This window comes from Anopheles stephensi, chromosome 2 (genome assembly GCF_013141755.1).
Source record: "Anopheles stephensi strain Indian chromosome 2, UCI_ANSTEP_V1.0, whole genome shotgun sequence".
NCBI classification, from domain to species: domain Eukaryota; kingdom Metazoa; phylum Arthropoda; class Insecta; order Diptera; family Culicidae; genus Anopheles; species Anopheles stephensi.
In genome coordinates, this window is record NC_050202.1 from 90,693,396 (window position 1) to 90,707,778 (window position 14,383).

The 14,383-nt window shown below is 47.0% G+C and overlaps 3 protein-coding genes across 3 annotated transcripts in view; 1 reads left to right on the top strand and 2 right to left on the bottom strand.

Moving 5' to 3' along the window:
• LOC118505159 (furin-like protease 1) overlaps nucleotides 1-14,383 on the bottom strand; it is a 134,049-nt gene that overhangs the window by 90,098 nt on the left and 29,568 nt on the right. The gene's annotated exons all lie outside the window — the stretch shown is intronic.
• On the bottom strand, nucleotides 4,838-7,230 carry LOC118505259 (eukaryotic translation initiation factor 3 subunit F-like). Its single transcript, XM_036040818.1, has 2 exons — nucleotides 7,076-7,230; nucleotides 4,838-6,999 (listed from the first exon to the last, which is right to left on the bottom strand). Exons 1-2 carry the CDS (start codon nucleotides 7,091-7,093, stop codon nucleotides 6,658-6,660), a joined length of 360 nt encoding a protein of 119 aa, XP_035896711.1. The 5' UTR covers nucleotides 7,094-7,230; the 3' UTR covers nucleotides 4,838-6,657.
• Nucleotides 7,903-8,431, top strand: LOC118505262. The gene is made up of 2 exons (XM_036040824.1): nucleotides 7,903-7,989; nucleotides 8,095-8,431. Exons 1-2 carry the CDS (start codon nucleotides 7,975-7,977, stop codon nucleotides 8,338-8,340), a joined length of 261 nt encoding a protein of 86 aa, XP_035896717.1. The 5' UTR covers nucleotides 7,903-7,974; the 3' UTR covers nucleotides 8,341-8,431.

Consider the following 14,383-nt stretch of genomic DNA (forward strand, 5'->3'; position numbering starts at 1 on the left):
AAATTGCCGCGCCAACCCACGATTTTCCAAGGAATGTTATATCGTGCGCTTAACACGCAAACGCTTTTAGGCGGGAGCTCAGCGTACACTAGAAGCGAACCAGAAGACGCTAATAAAGTTTTAGCATTAATCGACGATTTTACGGGCGAACCCCGCAGTTTTAACCCACGGCACATTAGACGTAAGACCATGTTGGTGCCATTGCCACGCCAACGAGTGCATTGAAGTAAGACGTTAAAGGTCCTAGAGCGACCAAATTTGCAGCCACAAACATATGTCCTCCCGCTGATAGAAAGACTCTTGCTGCTCTAGCAGCCATCTGGAATTCTAATGTCTTAACACACACACACAAAAAATACAAAGGCACATGGCCGTGTAACGAATGCGAATGGAACGTGATGAATTTTAATACCTCATCTTTAAATCTTAAGCCCAGTGGCAAGTTTGGAGCATGGCTGGCTGGAGGTCTCAGGCTGAGGCAACAAACAAATCGCACAACAGACGCCACAGGAATGCTAATAACAAGTACACCACGCCAGAAATGCAGACGTTCTTGTCGCGAGCGCTTCTAATTGGGTCGTGTGCGGTATGCGCTTTCCGTTGCTTATTGAAATGTGGCTGTGAATAAGAATATATTTCGGTGTGCGACACGAACACTTCAATGAACGGGCCAAAGGAATATAGGATGTTTCAGAGACATTTTCATCAAAGTAAGGCAAAAGATAATTTGTGCTATAAAAGTTGGTAGATCGAAAACTACCAAATCTGATGGTTTGTTTTAAAATCTTCAATACACTACGCATACCGAATCAAGCTCCGAAGTACTTTGAGTCATAAATTGAGGATTAAGTCAAAATTATAGCATGCAGAATTATTCAAATCTGCTCCTGTCTGTTTCGCCCGAGCCGGGTTGGTTTGTCTGTGTGCAAACCACAAATGCATATTGTAACCTACTTTCCACCTGGGATCGTATCAATTCAATTACACGGCTCCTTCAAAGACTTCCGAAGCAACGCGCTCCACGCTCTCGGAACAAATGAGCGACAAATGCCAAACCAGAAGCAGCTGAAGACATGGCCACATTTAACGCATCTTGGCTTCGCTCAAATGAGAAATAAATTACAAACCTCGTACCGTGGCACTTATGAGCTGCGGTTGGCAAGCTCTCCATCGGCACTACACATCTGCAGCCAAATACCTTGAGCGAAACCCGCAACACGAAGACACATGTCCCGGGACCAACCTGAGGGCAGAGCGCACACTGATAAGTTTCCTGCATGCACTCCTTCCAATCAGCCGAGTTGCTTTTGTAACACACACACGCGAGTCATAAAATTACTCAAATTTCCCATGCTTCAACATTAAAATGTTCGCTTGGACGCGTTCTCCCCCCGAATGCAAAACACCTGTGCACGACGACGAGCGCAAACACCATCCACTGACACAAATTAGCCACACTGAGCAACCAGCAGCACCGTGGGGCGAGCTACTACACATTCATCAGCAGTTGTTAGGAGTACATGGAGCCATCTCCCCCATTCATCATAGAAAACGGAATTGCCCTTTGAGCTCCGGCGGTATCTGCGCCCTCACCACATCTGGACGACTTTCCCAAGCCGATAAACAAAGCTTAAAATATGGATTTATGGTATATCCCTACATACGGTAAAGGAGCCAGCCTAGTAGACGACGCATTACGTAGCAAAACGCTTACGTAGGACTTTTCTTCTCCGCCGGACACGACCGCCGACATCATGCACGCCACAACATGGCGAAGCCGGGCCACCGACAGCATCGACTCCAAAGTTTTCCGCGTTAATCATTATCACAATGGCCTATTATAAACATTACCACCGACGTTATCTGCCTGGGACATAGTAGGGAGGCAGCAGCTGAGCCTGGATGTGCGAAACCATAAATTTTAGCCCACCCAACCTAAGTTAAGCCCTCGAAGCAACGGTGTGCGGCTAGCAAGTGATGATAGATTTTGCATCATTTCCGCGGGATCTACGCGTCTCGATATAGAGCCCGGCCCCGAGATAAGCTCTAGGCAACCAAGCACCGGAGCTAGATTTAAGCTCAGAAATCTCAGAAACTCGCAACCCCTTGCTCTTGGCTGATGAATAATCACACCTATTCTAACGCCGACACACAGCTTCATAGTGGAATGATAAAACAAGCGTGCTCCAGGGTGCTGTATCATCTTCGTGGCGCGGCTTCACGAGCCTTCCCGCCTGACTGTTCATTAATAAACATAACCTAGATTAAGTTCGCCCGCAAGCTGGTCATCGCACGCATCAATTGAAAGGCCTGAAAGCTCTTCACCATCAAGATCCGTCGATTAGTTGGCATAATTATAATTCATTGACTTTACAGTCGCACCCCCGACGAGACCGGATCAGCTGCTGTTTGGTTTTCCATCGAATGAAGAAGGTTGACGTTTAAAGTTTATTCCAACCCGCTTTATGGCATCTGCTACGATTGATTTACTAATTGGGAGAGACGCCATTCGCCCAAATTAATTAAAGATTCCTTGCACCCTTGCGCCCAAACCGCACGGCAAAGCGTGAAATCAATAAGCCAATCTTCATTATCGGAAAACGCACCAGTCCAGGGCGAACCGGGATGTCACCTTCGGCGGTGGTAAATAGCTGCGGCAAAATTCCGATCCTGACGAAAGCGGCTCCGATGCAGCTACTGCACAGCTGCGTGCCCGACCAAGCGAGGACATTCCGGGATAAATTCAACGCCTTGCAAAGATATTCGGAGAATTTGTGCAATCAAAGAGATAGAGAGAGAGAGAGACGGAGAGGACAAGTTTACTGATGAGTTTAACGACAGTGACGGGACCGAACCGTGGTGAAGTGAAAAAGAAGTGTCCATAAAACGGTTTATATGCTAATCCGAAAAGGGGCGACCACCAGTGCACAAGCTTCCACTTAACCGGATCACATGCACAATCCAAGGTCTGGCTGAAGTAATGGAAAAACTTAGCAAATTTCCAATTATGTCCCCTTCATAACCCTTAATCGGGATTGGTGGAATGCATTATAAAGGGGAACGGTTCTAGTGCAATCGTCGAGAATTATGCATGAGAAATTTGCACTTTGTATCTGGTACGAGTATTTAAAATTTTAAATTGAAATCATTATAGCTACATTAATATTAGTAACTGTTTAACCAAATAATATTGTGATATTGAAATCATACAACTTTCGCGCCAAGCTGACGTAATTTTCTCGGAAGAGGATAACCCACTGATGAAAGGGTTCCAAGGAATCGAAATGGAGACTAAGCGCGCTCCAATCCGACAACAATCAGAAGTAAAATCAACAGTAAACAGCGGCAAAACTTGACAAGACAAGCACGGCGAGAAAGACAAAAAGTGCAGCAATAAAGAGTAAGCAAAAGCTACCCCGAACTACTGTTAGCAGCGAGGGAAAGTTAAGACTTTTCTTTGCAGAAATGGCGCAGCAAAAAAAAAAACGAGCGCCTCAAATTCGTTTGTCTTTCGCGGATTCGTGGTATTATCTCGCGTCCCGTTCCGTCATTATGCTAAGCCACTTCGTTTTTTTTCGAAATGCTAACGTCCCTTGCAATGGCGTTACGCAAACGGAAAACGCACACAGGCCACCAGATGACGGTGCAGCTTTGGGGCTGGGGAAACCGGCAGCTGCTGGAGTCGAATGAGTCACCTGCCCGTGTCCGGACCGAAACCAAACAATGCAAGCTTTTATTTCCGGACGCTGGAAAAACTTCGCCGCCGGTCCGACGCTGTTGCGGTGAATATTAGCGATGCATAGAGACGTCAAAAATGGATGCACGTATGTCATCATAAATGCAAAGCGGACGAAATTTATGTTGCCGGGGCTGGGTGGACATCATGCAAACAACAACCACCACACACACACACAGAGAGAGAGAGAGAGAGACAACAGCGTGCGGAAGCTGCAAACAATGCAAACACACGTAAGAAAACATGCGAATCGAAGAAAAAGGATGACTCTCTCTCTCTCTCTCGGTCTGTTTTCGCCCTTCCGTGTTCATCCCGAGGTTTTTGGGGCGTGTGGTTTCCTTTCGTCCCCACTTCTTCGTCTGCCCGTTTGGGGGGGATACATTGTTTTGCGACAGTTTTGCCTTCAGAGGACGGAATGGCGCGACAATGCGGACGATGACAACGACGACGTTAAGCGTCGACGACACACACGTTGTTGTTGATGATGATGATGTGGACCATTCCGCGGTTTCGCTGGTTTCTGGCTGAAGCGGGACAACCAAGCAAGCAGGGAGCCCGTATTTACGATTGTGCATTGTTGTTCTGTTAGTTCTGCTCGGTGGCGGTGGTGGTGGCGGTTAAGCTGGTTCCGTTGCGGAATGTCGCTCCGTGTACTCGGCCGAGTGCAGCATAACTTTTGCATTTCTTTCCCCCGGTCCGGAAAACAATACACTCCCGACCGAAACTGCCACTTCCCGGACTCGGGAAGCATTTCGACTTCTGGAGGTCTTCTGCTGGAGCGGGAAAAGGTTGCAACATGCATGACACCGCAATCACTTTACTTTCTCTCTCTCGCTCTCGCTCGAGCTACGAGCTCCAAAAAAGGAAGACAATGTGCTTTTCCTAGCCACGGCGTCCCGGTCGGTCCGTCAGTCGGAAAAGGTCGAAAGTTAACCACGGTGCGGAAGTTGTACCAAACACACTCACTCACCCAAAACAATAGCGTCACTCAAGAACCCGGACCAGGGCAGCCAGGCGATGCCAAAGGAATGCTACTTCTCGGTTAGGCTGATGTGTGAATGTTTGTGTCTTTGGTTGAGTGAGCTTTTCCTTCGCTCCTTCTTTTTGTGTTAGTTTTTGGGCGCCCACACTCAACGGTGACTTCAATTATGCGCGCCTGCCGGATTTTATCCCGCCCGTGTTGCCCGCGGCACGACCCCAGGAAGAATGTTCTGTGCATGTTTCTTCCTTCGGCATTCACGATGCCAAATGTCACATTCGCGCAATGTGCTCGCGGATTCTGTCGCCGTTCTTTTTTTTTTTTTTTGGAGGGATGTACCTCGCCTGGACCAAGTCACGGGGGTGGTCTGGCTATGCCCCAACACGTTTTGAACACGATAAACTCGCGAACAGTTCTTCCTCCAAAAAAAAGGACACGAAAAAAGTTCCGCGGTTGGCGTAGAACACATAACGTCGTGTCCTATTTTCAGCTCCTTCGTGTCCTTGACGTGAACGGACGCGAGAAGCACGAGCACGAAAATGGGGGAAAAAGATTTAAAATTATACAAACAATTGCATGAACAGAAACGATCTTTCAGCTTTACCGACTGTCTTCAGCGTACATTTTTTATGGGCCCAACCCCGTCACCCGGACCACAGTCTTCCTAGAACTCGGGCGGGCTAGAAAACGGGAGCAACTCCGTAACGCGGAATGATGTTCTTCGCGCCGGTGTTCATTATGATAAATTATCTTTACACCGTCGGAGTGGAGTGGAAAACATACAAACACAAAACCCAACGGCTTAGCACTTCCGCGCAAAACCGCTCCTCCGTCTGTCTGTCTGTCTATGTGTGTGTGTTTTTGTAGGCATGATGGCATGATTTTAAAATGAAAATCCAACCGGCTGTGAAGGAAGGATGAATGCTGCTGCTTCCCCAACTTTCTTTTCCATATTTTCCTCAATTATAAGCTACGACGAGATGCTATGCTCTGGAGCATCTCTTTTGGAGATTTTAGTAAAACATGTTAAATAATTTTACACCTTAATGAATGCTAAGTAAACCACAGCCGTAACACAGGCGCGCACCATCATAATGTTGCCATGCCACCGTTACAATGGAGGTAGTTATGCGCTAACGGCACGTGACACCCGGCTACGAAACGGACACAAACACGTGCATTTATAATAAAATTCTTTTTCGTCTGTGCGAGAGAGAAGAAAAATTAACTTCCCAACCGTTGGACAGCACGTGATGATTTAACTGCCAAAAAAAGCACACACAGAGCACACCGTTGAAGCGCATTCCAGCATTCCAGATGTGACCATGCTTTTCTTGCGCGGTATATAGCAAATCATCTCCACGAAAGCGTGCCAGGCATAAATCCATTCCACGAACCCGAATGAGAATGATACACTTGCCATTTTGACCAAACGCCCGGCGACGACCTCCCATTTTCTTTTTTTCGTCTCCGGAGCGTCGTCTTTTTTTAAGCATACCCTGGAAAGATGGTCGGACACGAAGCGACCGTTGCTATCGATTACCGGGCCGTCGCCCACGTGCGAAAGCGCGTCAAATTACACAATACACATAACGACGATTCGTCCCAATGACGGCCTTTTTACGTCAACGATACACCACACCACGGGTATAGAATCGACTCTTTGGCATTCGCTAATGCTTCGTTCCACGAACTTTGGTGGCTCGTTTGGACGAAATATTTGATCTGCCTCAGCACAGCCCTCCACTCTCGGAAGGATTTTCCGGTGGCTCCTGCTCAAAAGCCTTTAGAAAACGATGAAATACGAAACACGATCGAGAGTTTTAAGGGAACAAAAGATACACATTTCGCACGTATATTTTGCATAACTTCTACAAGAACTTATCGCTTGTGGGGACTATTTCAGACAAAAAGGCAAGTTTTCTTGGATCACAGGCACCTATTAGAAGAGGTACGGGTAGGTGGCCGCACTGTAGGCCGTGTAGGCAGCGGCCGGGAACACTGGACCGGCGGCACTGTACGCGGCGGTGTAGGCAGCCGGAACCGGGGCAGCAACATACTTGGCCACTGGAGCGACAGCAGCAGGAGCAGCGACATACTTGGCCACGGCCACCGGAGCAGCAACGGGTGTGGCAGCTACGTACGGAGCAGCAATGTTGTGGTTAACCGTGTGCGCATTGTACGAGGTGGCGTACGGTGCAATAACACCGGCCGCCGCCAACGGAGCCGCCACCGGCACTACTCCGGCCGAAACGGTGCTCAGAACGCACAGGGCGAGGGCGATCTAGAGTCGAGTCCAGAAATCGATTTATTAATATCCCCGTTAAAGAGCTTCTGTTGATAGCGACACCAGAACTTACCACAACTTTGGAGTACATCTTGGAAGGTGGAGTTGGTTTTTTGGGGTTTGGTAGGCTGAAGTAAGCTAACTGCAGTGAGTACACGATTGCAACTGATGTCTTTTACCATCCGATACGACGGTTTTTATAATCCGACATCCCTCCAATATTCCCACTCGATACACTGCCGTCCAGTAGTTCAAGGGATTATTGGGTAAAACTGCTCGAATTCCAAATGAAGTTACACAGGCCAAACGGTTCGGATACGTCGCACGCATTCCAAATCGCACCAAACGACCTCATGAATCGTCGGCCATTCCATTCCACCGAGCCAGCCGACAATTAAATCAATGCCGGGAATCAATTGTGCGGCGTATAATTTGCCAATGTGCAGCAGCACCATTCGCCCACCACGCACTTTGAGTATGCAAATTTTGAACCACATATTTTCTGTCTCACTCTCTCGCTCTCCCCGAGACATGCAAACTCGCATGGGTCGTCGTGTGAAGTGAAACAGTGGACAGCAAAATATTTAATTCAATCAACGAATCATCACAAGGACTGTGTGTGCTGCAAGTACGCTGAGGAACGATTGAGCAATCAGAGTGATGTCGGTGCGTTGGGGCTAATCGCAAGGATCAAAGCGACACAGCTGTTGTATCTGACGTCCGACGTAACACGTAACTGATGTCAACCATCAGCGGTCCAAGGTCAAGGCGTTTGTCCATGGTTGGTTTTTGGTTGGGAGACGATTTCCATTGGGGAGCTGTCGCTCATCACCTCAAGAGGGTGGATGTGGTGCGACTCCTATAAAACCACCTGTCCTGTGGTGTGCAGAGATACAGTCTTCGTCTGCAGACCAACACGACAGCTCCAATCTAGTCCCCAACGCTCACCCGCACACACAAAACGCATTCAACATGTTTACCAAAGTGGTAAGTGTAAGAATGCAATTCTCGGCACATTGCTAAAGATCTGCCGAGAGGATAACGGGTGACTGGTGTGGATTTTAATCTTGTGCTGCTCTGTTCTTCCTTCAGATCTTTGTTGCTCTGCTGGCCATCGCTGCCGTCTCCGCCAAGCCCTTGGTACCGCTGGCTTACACGGCCGGTCCTGCTGTGGCCACCGTCGCTTCGCCCTATCTTGCTCCGTACGCAGCTGCCCCGGTTCCGCTGGCTGCCTACACCTCGCCCTACGCTGCTGCATACACCGCTGCCGGATTCCCGTACGCAGCAGCCACCCTTCCCTATGCTGCCGCCGCACCGTACACCTCATTAGTGCTGTGAGAATTGTAACCGGTTGCTGGACAGTACACTACAAAACAAAACACATGAAAGCTTCCCATCAAAAATTGCCATAAAAATATCGTTGCAAAGAAATACCGCCGAGAGAGAGAGTCCTTACTATCTAGATGGTGTGTCCATCTCCGTTAAGATATCACCAAATTCTGGATTCTGCAATAGTTAAAGCCTGCCTCCACTTCTTCGGCGCTTCGCTATACTCACCTGAAATGAAATGAAATAGGACAAGGATTTTATTAAACCGATCAAAAAATTGGTAAAGTTTTCATTCCTATCAGGGCGCAGCAGTTGGTCGCACAACTGCAGAGCACCCAACCCGGGTCCCAGAGGACGGGAAAAGTTAATTGCGTTCTCTTCTATTCGCTGGCCCTTCGGCCTCAGGAGCAGTACCGTTGGAGCGATGAAATATTCGCTGACCTGGAAACAATTTTCTAACTCCGTGCAGGTTCGGGTTGGACTTGGATGGATTTTTTGTTTCTCGAGAACGAAAGCAACTTCAAATGGAAATTTTATACATCCTGACGATTCGTGGAAATGGTTGGATGATTGTTTAATTCCGATAATTAACTTTAATTTTTTTTGCGGGGATTTTTTTCCACCGACAAAAGAGATTCCCACGCAAATTTATCCTAAATTCTGACCTAATCTAATATGCTATCAAAACCTTGGAATCAAAAAATCAAATGGTACGGCGCATTCTCTTCCACCGTTTGCCAGCTTTTCGCTATCATGTATTATCGCACGGGTCTGTAGCAAAACATGCAACCTCGAACCTGCAACAGACAAGCGGAGAATTAATGCAACGTTCATGCGGGATAGCTATTTTTTCCACGGGCAGCATTATGCACTTTTCATCCTTTGCCAGGTAAATCCAGTAGCTGGAGTGATAACAGCCAAGCACGCTAAAGAGAACGAGAAAAACGAGATCCCCCGAAAGTGGTTCCACTTCTCTTCGCACCGTGGTTGGGTCGCGCGAAAGTCTCCTGGCAAAGAAGCAACCACTTACCCATTTGCGCTCCGGCTGTTGGATGTGAAGAGCCACCAAGCGCTTCATTAGAGCGGAAATGCTCTAGGAAAAAGGGCGAACGCGAAAGAAAAAAATCCGCTTCAAACGGGACTCTACTAAAACTATCATTATAAAAACGGTGAGCAGCTAGCCACCACCCGGTTTTTTTTGGGGTAACTGATTTACTACCGTACAAATGCGGACTAACACTTGGCTGACCGCTTCAATTAATTCAGTGGCCTCACATCCACATTTTTGCCGCCCAAAAAGGAACGCTCGAAAGCATTTTTAATATGCAACAAATCGTCGAGTGGAGTGGGACAAAATTGATAAACTTCCCAAACTACTTTCTAACGCAACGCTGTACTTCATGCCGATCTCCCATACGCAACATCCCACTGCTAGGCGCGTTGTTCTGTTTGTGAAAAGTTTTATGTTGCTTCTCCAATAACAAACAGCAAACGGATAGAACAGAACGAGGAGCAGGAGTAAAGCGAAGTTTTCCCGACAACCGGGCCGAGGCCGGGAAGTGAAAATTCATTGAAAAAAGCGACCATCCATAACGTATTAATTTATTTGGCAGCTTCGCTTCACACTCTCTGGGCGTATCACGAAACTTTGCTCGGGAAAAGTTCTAGCATGCCGCCAGTTTACAGCAATACCTTGTGCGATCGCCCTCTCTCTCTCTCTCTCTCTCTCTCTCTCTCTCTCTCTCTCTCTCTCTCTCTCGGCACCCCCGTGATACTATTAACCTTGCACAACACCATGATTTTTATTTGCGCACAATATTCCTATTCGAAAGGAATTAAATTACGAAAAACTGTACGATCCGGCCTTTTTGCTCGATTGAATTGTTTTACGGCGAAAGTTTTCGGCGGAAAACTTTCTACGCGCTATCAAATCACATGACAAAACACAAGCTCGAGCCGTGACTACAGATCTTACTTCGATAACTTTTTTGTTGGCTATTTCCGGCAGGAAAGAATGTAAAAATGAGTTAACGAAGCTTCCAATACTATGGTGGTAGAAAAGTGTGGCAAATGGCCCTAACCGAGAACAGATCGATTGTAGGCTCAATCCAAGTTTCCGGCTTATTTAACCGTCAATAGCGGATGAACATGAAGATTGACAAAGAGTATGGTTTATAAGAGGCAGGACTGAACAACACACACGGTCTGAGTTCAAATCTTGATCGAAAGCTCAGTTACATCACTTTACTACTGAGGCGCTCCTCCAGTAGAGATTCCATAAGCGAAGCGAAATGCGAAATCTCAAAGTCAATATGAGAGGCTTCAATCGTCTTAATTCGATAATATTAGTCCAAGCCTTTAATGACCCGTTCAACATTTTCGATTTCCATAAGAATGTTATAATGCCCTGAGACCACCCCGGGCGATGAATGGTCATGCGATGCCCCGGATCTACGCATACACACATTAACTTCCGTTCGAGCTAAAAATAATCTCTCGAATATCAATTGCTTCCGTTCCAAAATAATTTATATCTTGTTCGTTGGGTGCTGCCGCCCATAAAAATATGTTTAAATTTATGGATTCAAAACAAACACCATGTTTGGAAACATTTAATACAATTCCAGAAATGTATCTTAACAATTAAATGTGATCCTATAGTGAAGACCACGATCACCAACGACTCCACATGGAATACGAGTCGAGTTCGGGGAGGATTAAGCCACAGTTAACGATCTCCAATGATCCATTTTTAGACAAAGTATCATCCTATCCCGCGATAACTGCTTCGCTTTACGGCCACCACACTTAAAAGAACCATCCCAACCACTTTCCAAGTAAATTATACGCCAAAAACAAATGGAAGGAAATATTTCACAATGCCTCTATGCTGTAATTATGAGCGAGTGGGTCTTCCCTTAGCTGGCTGGTCCATAGTAGAAGCCAGTCCAAAGGCCGGTGGTTCCGTAAAAGATCGTCACGATTTCTTAATCATGACGCCACCAACTCCACAATGGCGATGCGCTCTCGTGATTAGTGGGAGGAACTACCGGGTGGAGGAACGGGGTAAGGAACGGTCAGTGTGTTGGCTGACTCATCATCGACATAATGATTAAGCGGTCGGCCGCTCGGTATGCTGGGCACGGTTCGCTTCCTACAACGCACGCGGCGCCTACAACAGAGAAAAAAGGGAACGATAATGACCTCTTCGCTTTTGCTGGCACGACAAACCGATCCGGTTTTTGAATATATTACAGAATCACAGAGGCAACGAGTGTTCTTAAAAACATTAAGATGCATAACTTTATACAAACAAACTCTCGGCATTACATGATACCTCAAGGAACGAACTCCAAATTGCAATTAACGCAGGACAAACGAAGAACAAGCATGTTCCAAGGTTTTATTTTCTTCTCACTTTCACTACGATAGCCCGACAAGCTATTTCTGTATTCGTAACTCACCTCCGGTCAGTAAGAACGCACGGTTTACGATCCCCGCATGAAATAATGCTAAAGAGTTTCCTAATCACGGCGTAATCGGACGCTAAACGAAACACACCGGCCCAGCCTCCGGATAAACCCTTCACACGGCAACACGAAGACACAGCAATCCCGGTGCTCCAGTCCCCACACCCACCCCTAGATCCGATCAAGTGATGTTGTGAAGAGAGATGAGATGAGCACACTTAAATAAGAAAACATACGCCATCCGTTGAAAGGCCCTAATGTGCCCTTAAAGACGTACACATTGTGGCCCACCACGCTGCCGAGAGTTCGAACGACCATACGTGAGTGTGTGCGAGCAAATTGTGGTTTTGAGGAACGAAAGACAACAGAAAAAAAACCACCCGAAGAGATGAGGGCTAAAAATCTAAACCGATATTTGGAGAACCTCCAACAGATTCCGATCTCATTTGGACCTCCTCCCTTCCGCACTTCCTCCACTCGCCGTTCGCGGTGAAACTGTGGAACGGTTTTCAAACGACGTCTTCAAAACCTATTCCCTACGTTCGCCGCAATCAGCCATCGGCAGCCAACCACCGCCATTCGCATTCCAGCGCGTCTCCCTCAAGAATCGTATCCGAAAGCAAAATGATATCTCTGGGTGTCTGTCTGTCTCTCTTGCGCACCGGCACGATTATCTTGAGACACGAGATCTTCAGTACCGTACCGAGCAGCTGGTTCGCTGATTCTGCCCTCTTCAAAAGATGCTTCTACCGCGCGCGTGTGTGTGTGTCTGTCGGTATGTCGCACAATCAATGGGAAGCGATTATAAAAAAGTTCTATTAAAATCGCAGAGCTCTCAGCCAACCAACTTCAAACATCCATGAGACGAGCGAAAAGAGATGTGTATGTGCAGTTAAAGTTGAAGAACAATATTCCACCACACGTTGAGGGCTTTTTTCTTGCAAATATTTGACACATCCATTTGTAGAAAACACGCCACGGAAATTTAAAAAGAGAAGACTCCAAGCACCACATTTCTACCCAAAAGCCTGGGAAATCCCACTCAGATAGCACACAGAACCCCACAACTGTGATGATCCCTAACGCAGCCCAATGCTCTTCTCCCAACGGCAGAACAGTTTTTGTGCTTAAGTCTGTCTGGCCGATATCCATCCGGGGTTTGCCCACCGCAGCCCACCACTCCAAAACATAATCCTGATTTCAATCAATAAATAATAATCCTATTTTCATAAACATTCACATTTTACGACCGCCAGCTTCTGCCTTTATTGTTTCATATATATTATGCGTTTTTTTATCGCAGCTATTATTTTCGGTTTTATTATTTGTTTATGGGCATATTTTCCTTCGGCCCTGCTTTTCCAAGAAATTCTTGTGTCCTCGCCATGTGTGTGTGTGTGTGTGTTGGGGAGTGAGGGAAGTGCTGTGTCTCCTGTCTCTCTCCTTCTCTCTGAAGGAAGGTTCAACCTCGCCAGTCTTGTCGTCGGACATTGAGCAGACGATGAGTAAAGCATAGATTATGGTTGTTTGTTTGTGGGCCGAGCGTTCGGGTTGGACTGTTGTCACCACCACCAGCAACGACGGCCGGAAGTGCGGTTGTTCCGGTACGTCACGGCGTGTGTGTGCACAGTGCCGTGTTGTGTTTAAAAATCTTCATCCATAAACAAAAGTTTTTTAATAATCAATTCTCAAGAAGGATGATCTTCCAACAAGCTGAATTTGACCATTTTTGGGAATGATTCCAGCACATTATTCCAACACCATCTAAACACGTCTCGGTTTAAATCATAACATAGATTACAGACTCATTTCCTCACTGTACTAAACAATTTAGACGGGACTCGCTCTGAGTGTGAGTGTGTGTGTGTGTGTGTGGGGGCATGGCTTCATGATGAGAGCATTAAATAAAGGCAACATCTTAAACTAAGCGCCTGTCGTTAAAACGCCATCCTTTCCGCTCACCCCATCCCGGGACGCTCATACTGCAACTGCCGCGAAGAAAAATGCACACTGTAACCGCCAACAATGCCGGTCGTTATTTTTCACCGGATAACTTTTACTTACGAAGCGAGTAGTAAATCCGTTCCTCTTTCCCTCCGTACCGGAAACCAGCCGAGTGCACAAATAATGCATTTCTTCCCTTTTTCTTCCCTGCTGTTGTTGCGTAACTTCCTTCCTTCCTACGGGAACGGAGTTAAGCATTCCTTCGCGTCGAAAAACAGATAAGCAAAAGTCAGATTTTGTCCACAGCACAGCAGCAGCAGCAGCAGCAGCAAATCACTACAACTGCTTGCCGTCACGGTTTACGCGACGAGTTCTTTACACGAGCACACAGACCTTCTGCAGCGTGTTGTAAGAAGGCTTGCGAGCAGTGCAACAGCAAAAACGCATTGCATTCAAAAGCTCTGCATCAGCTAGCATTCACATCGGAGGCACGGATTCACTTTTCAGCAGATTTCGCGTGAAGAGATACGCGCCCACCCGCCTGCACGGACTAAGTAGAACGCTCATTAACTAAACTTTTCGTCCAGCTTCACTCGCTCTCGCCTTTCAAGCCGATTTTTGCAGCATAAAGTTCGCGC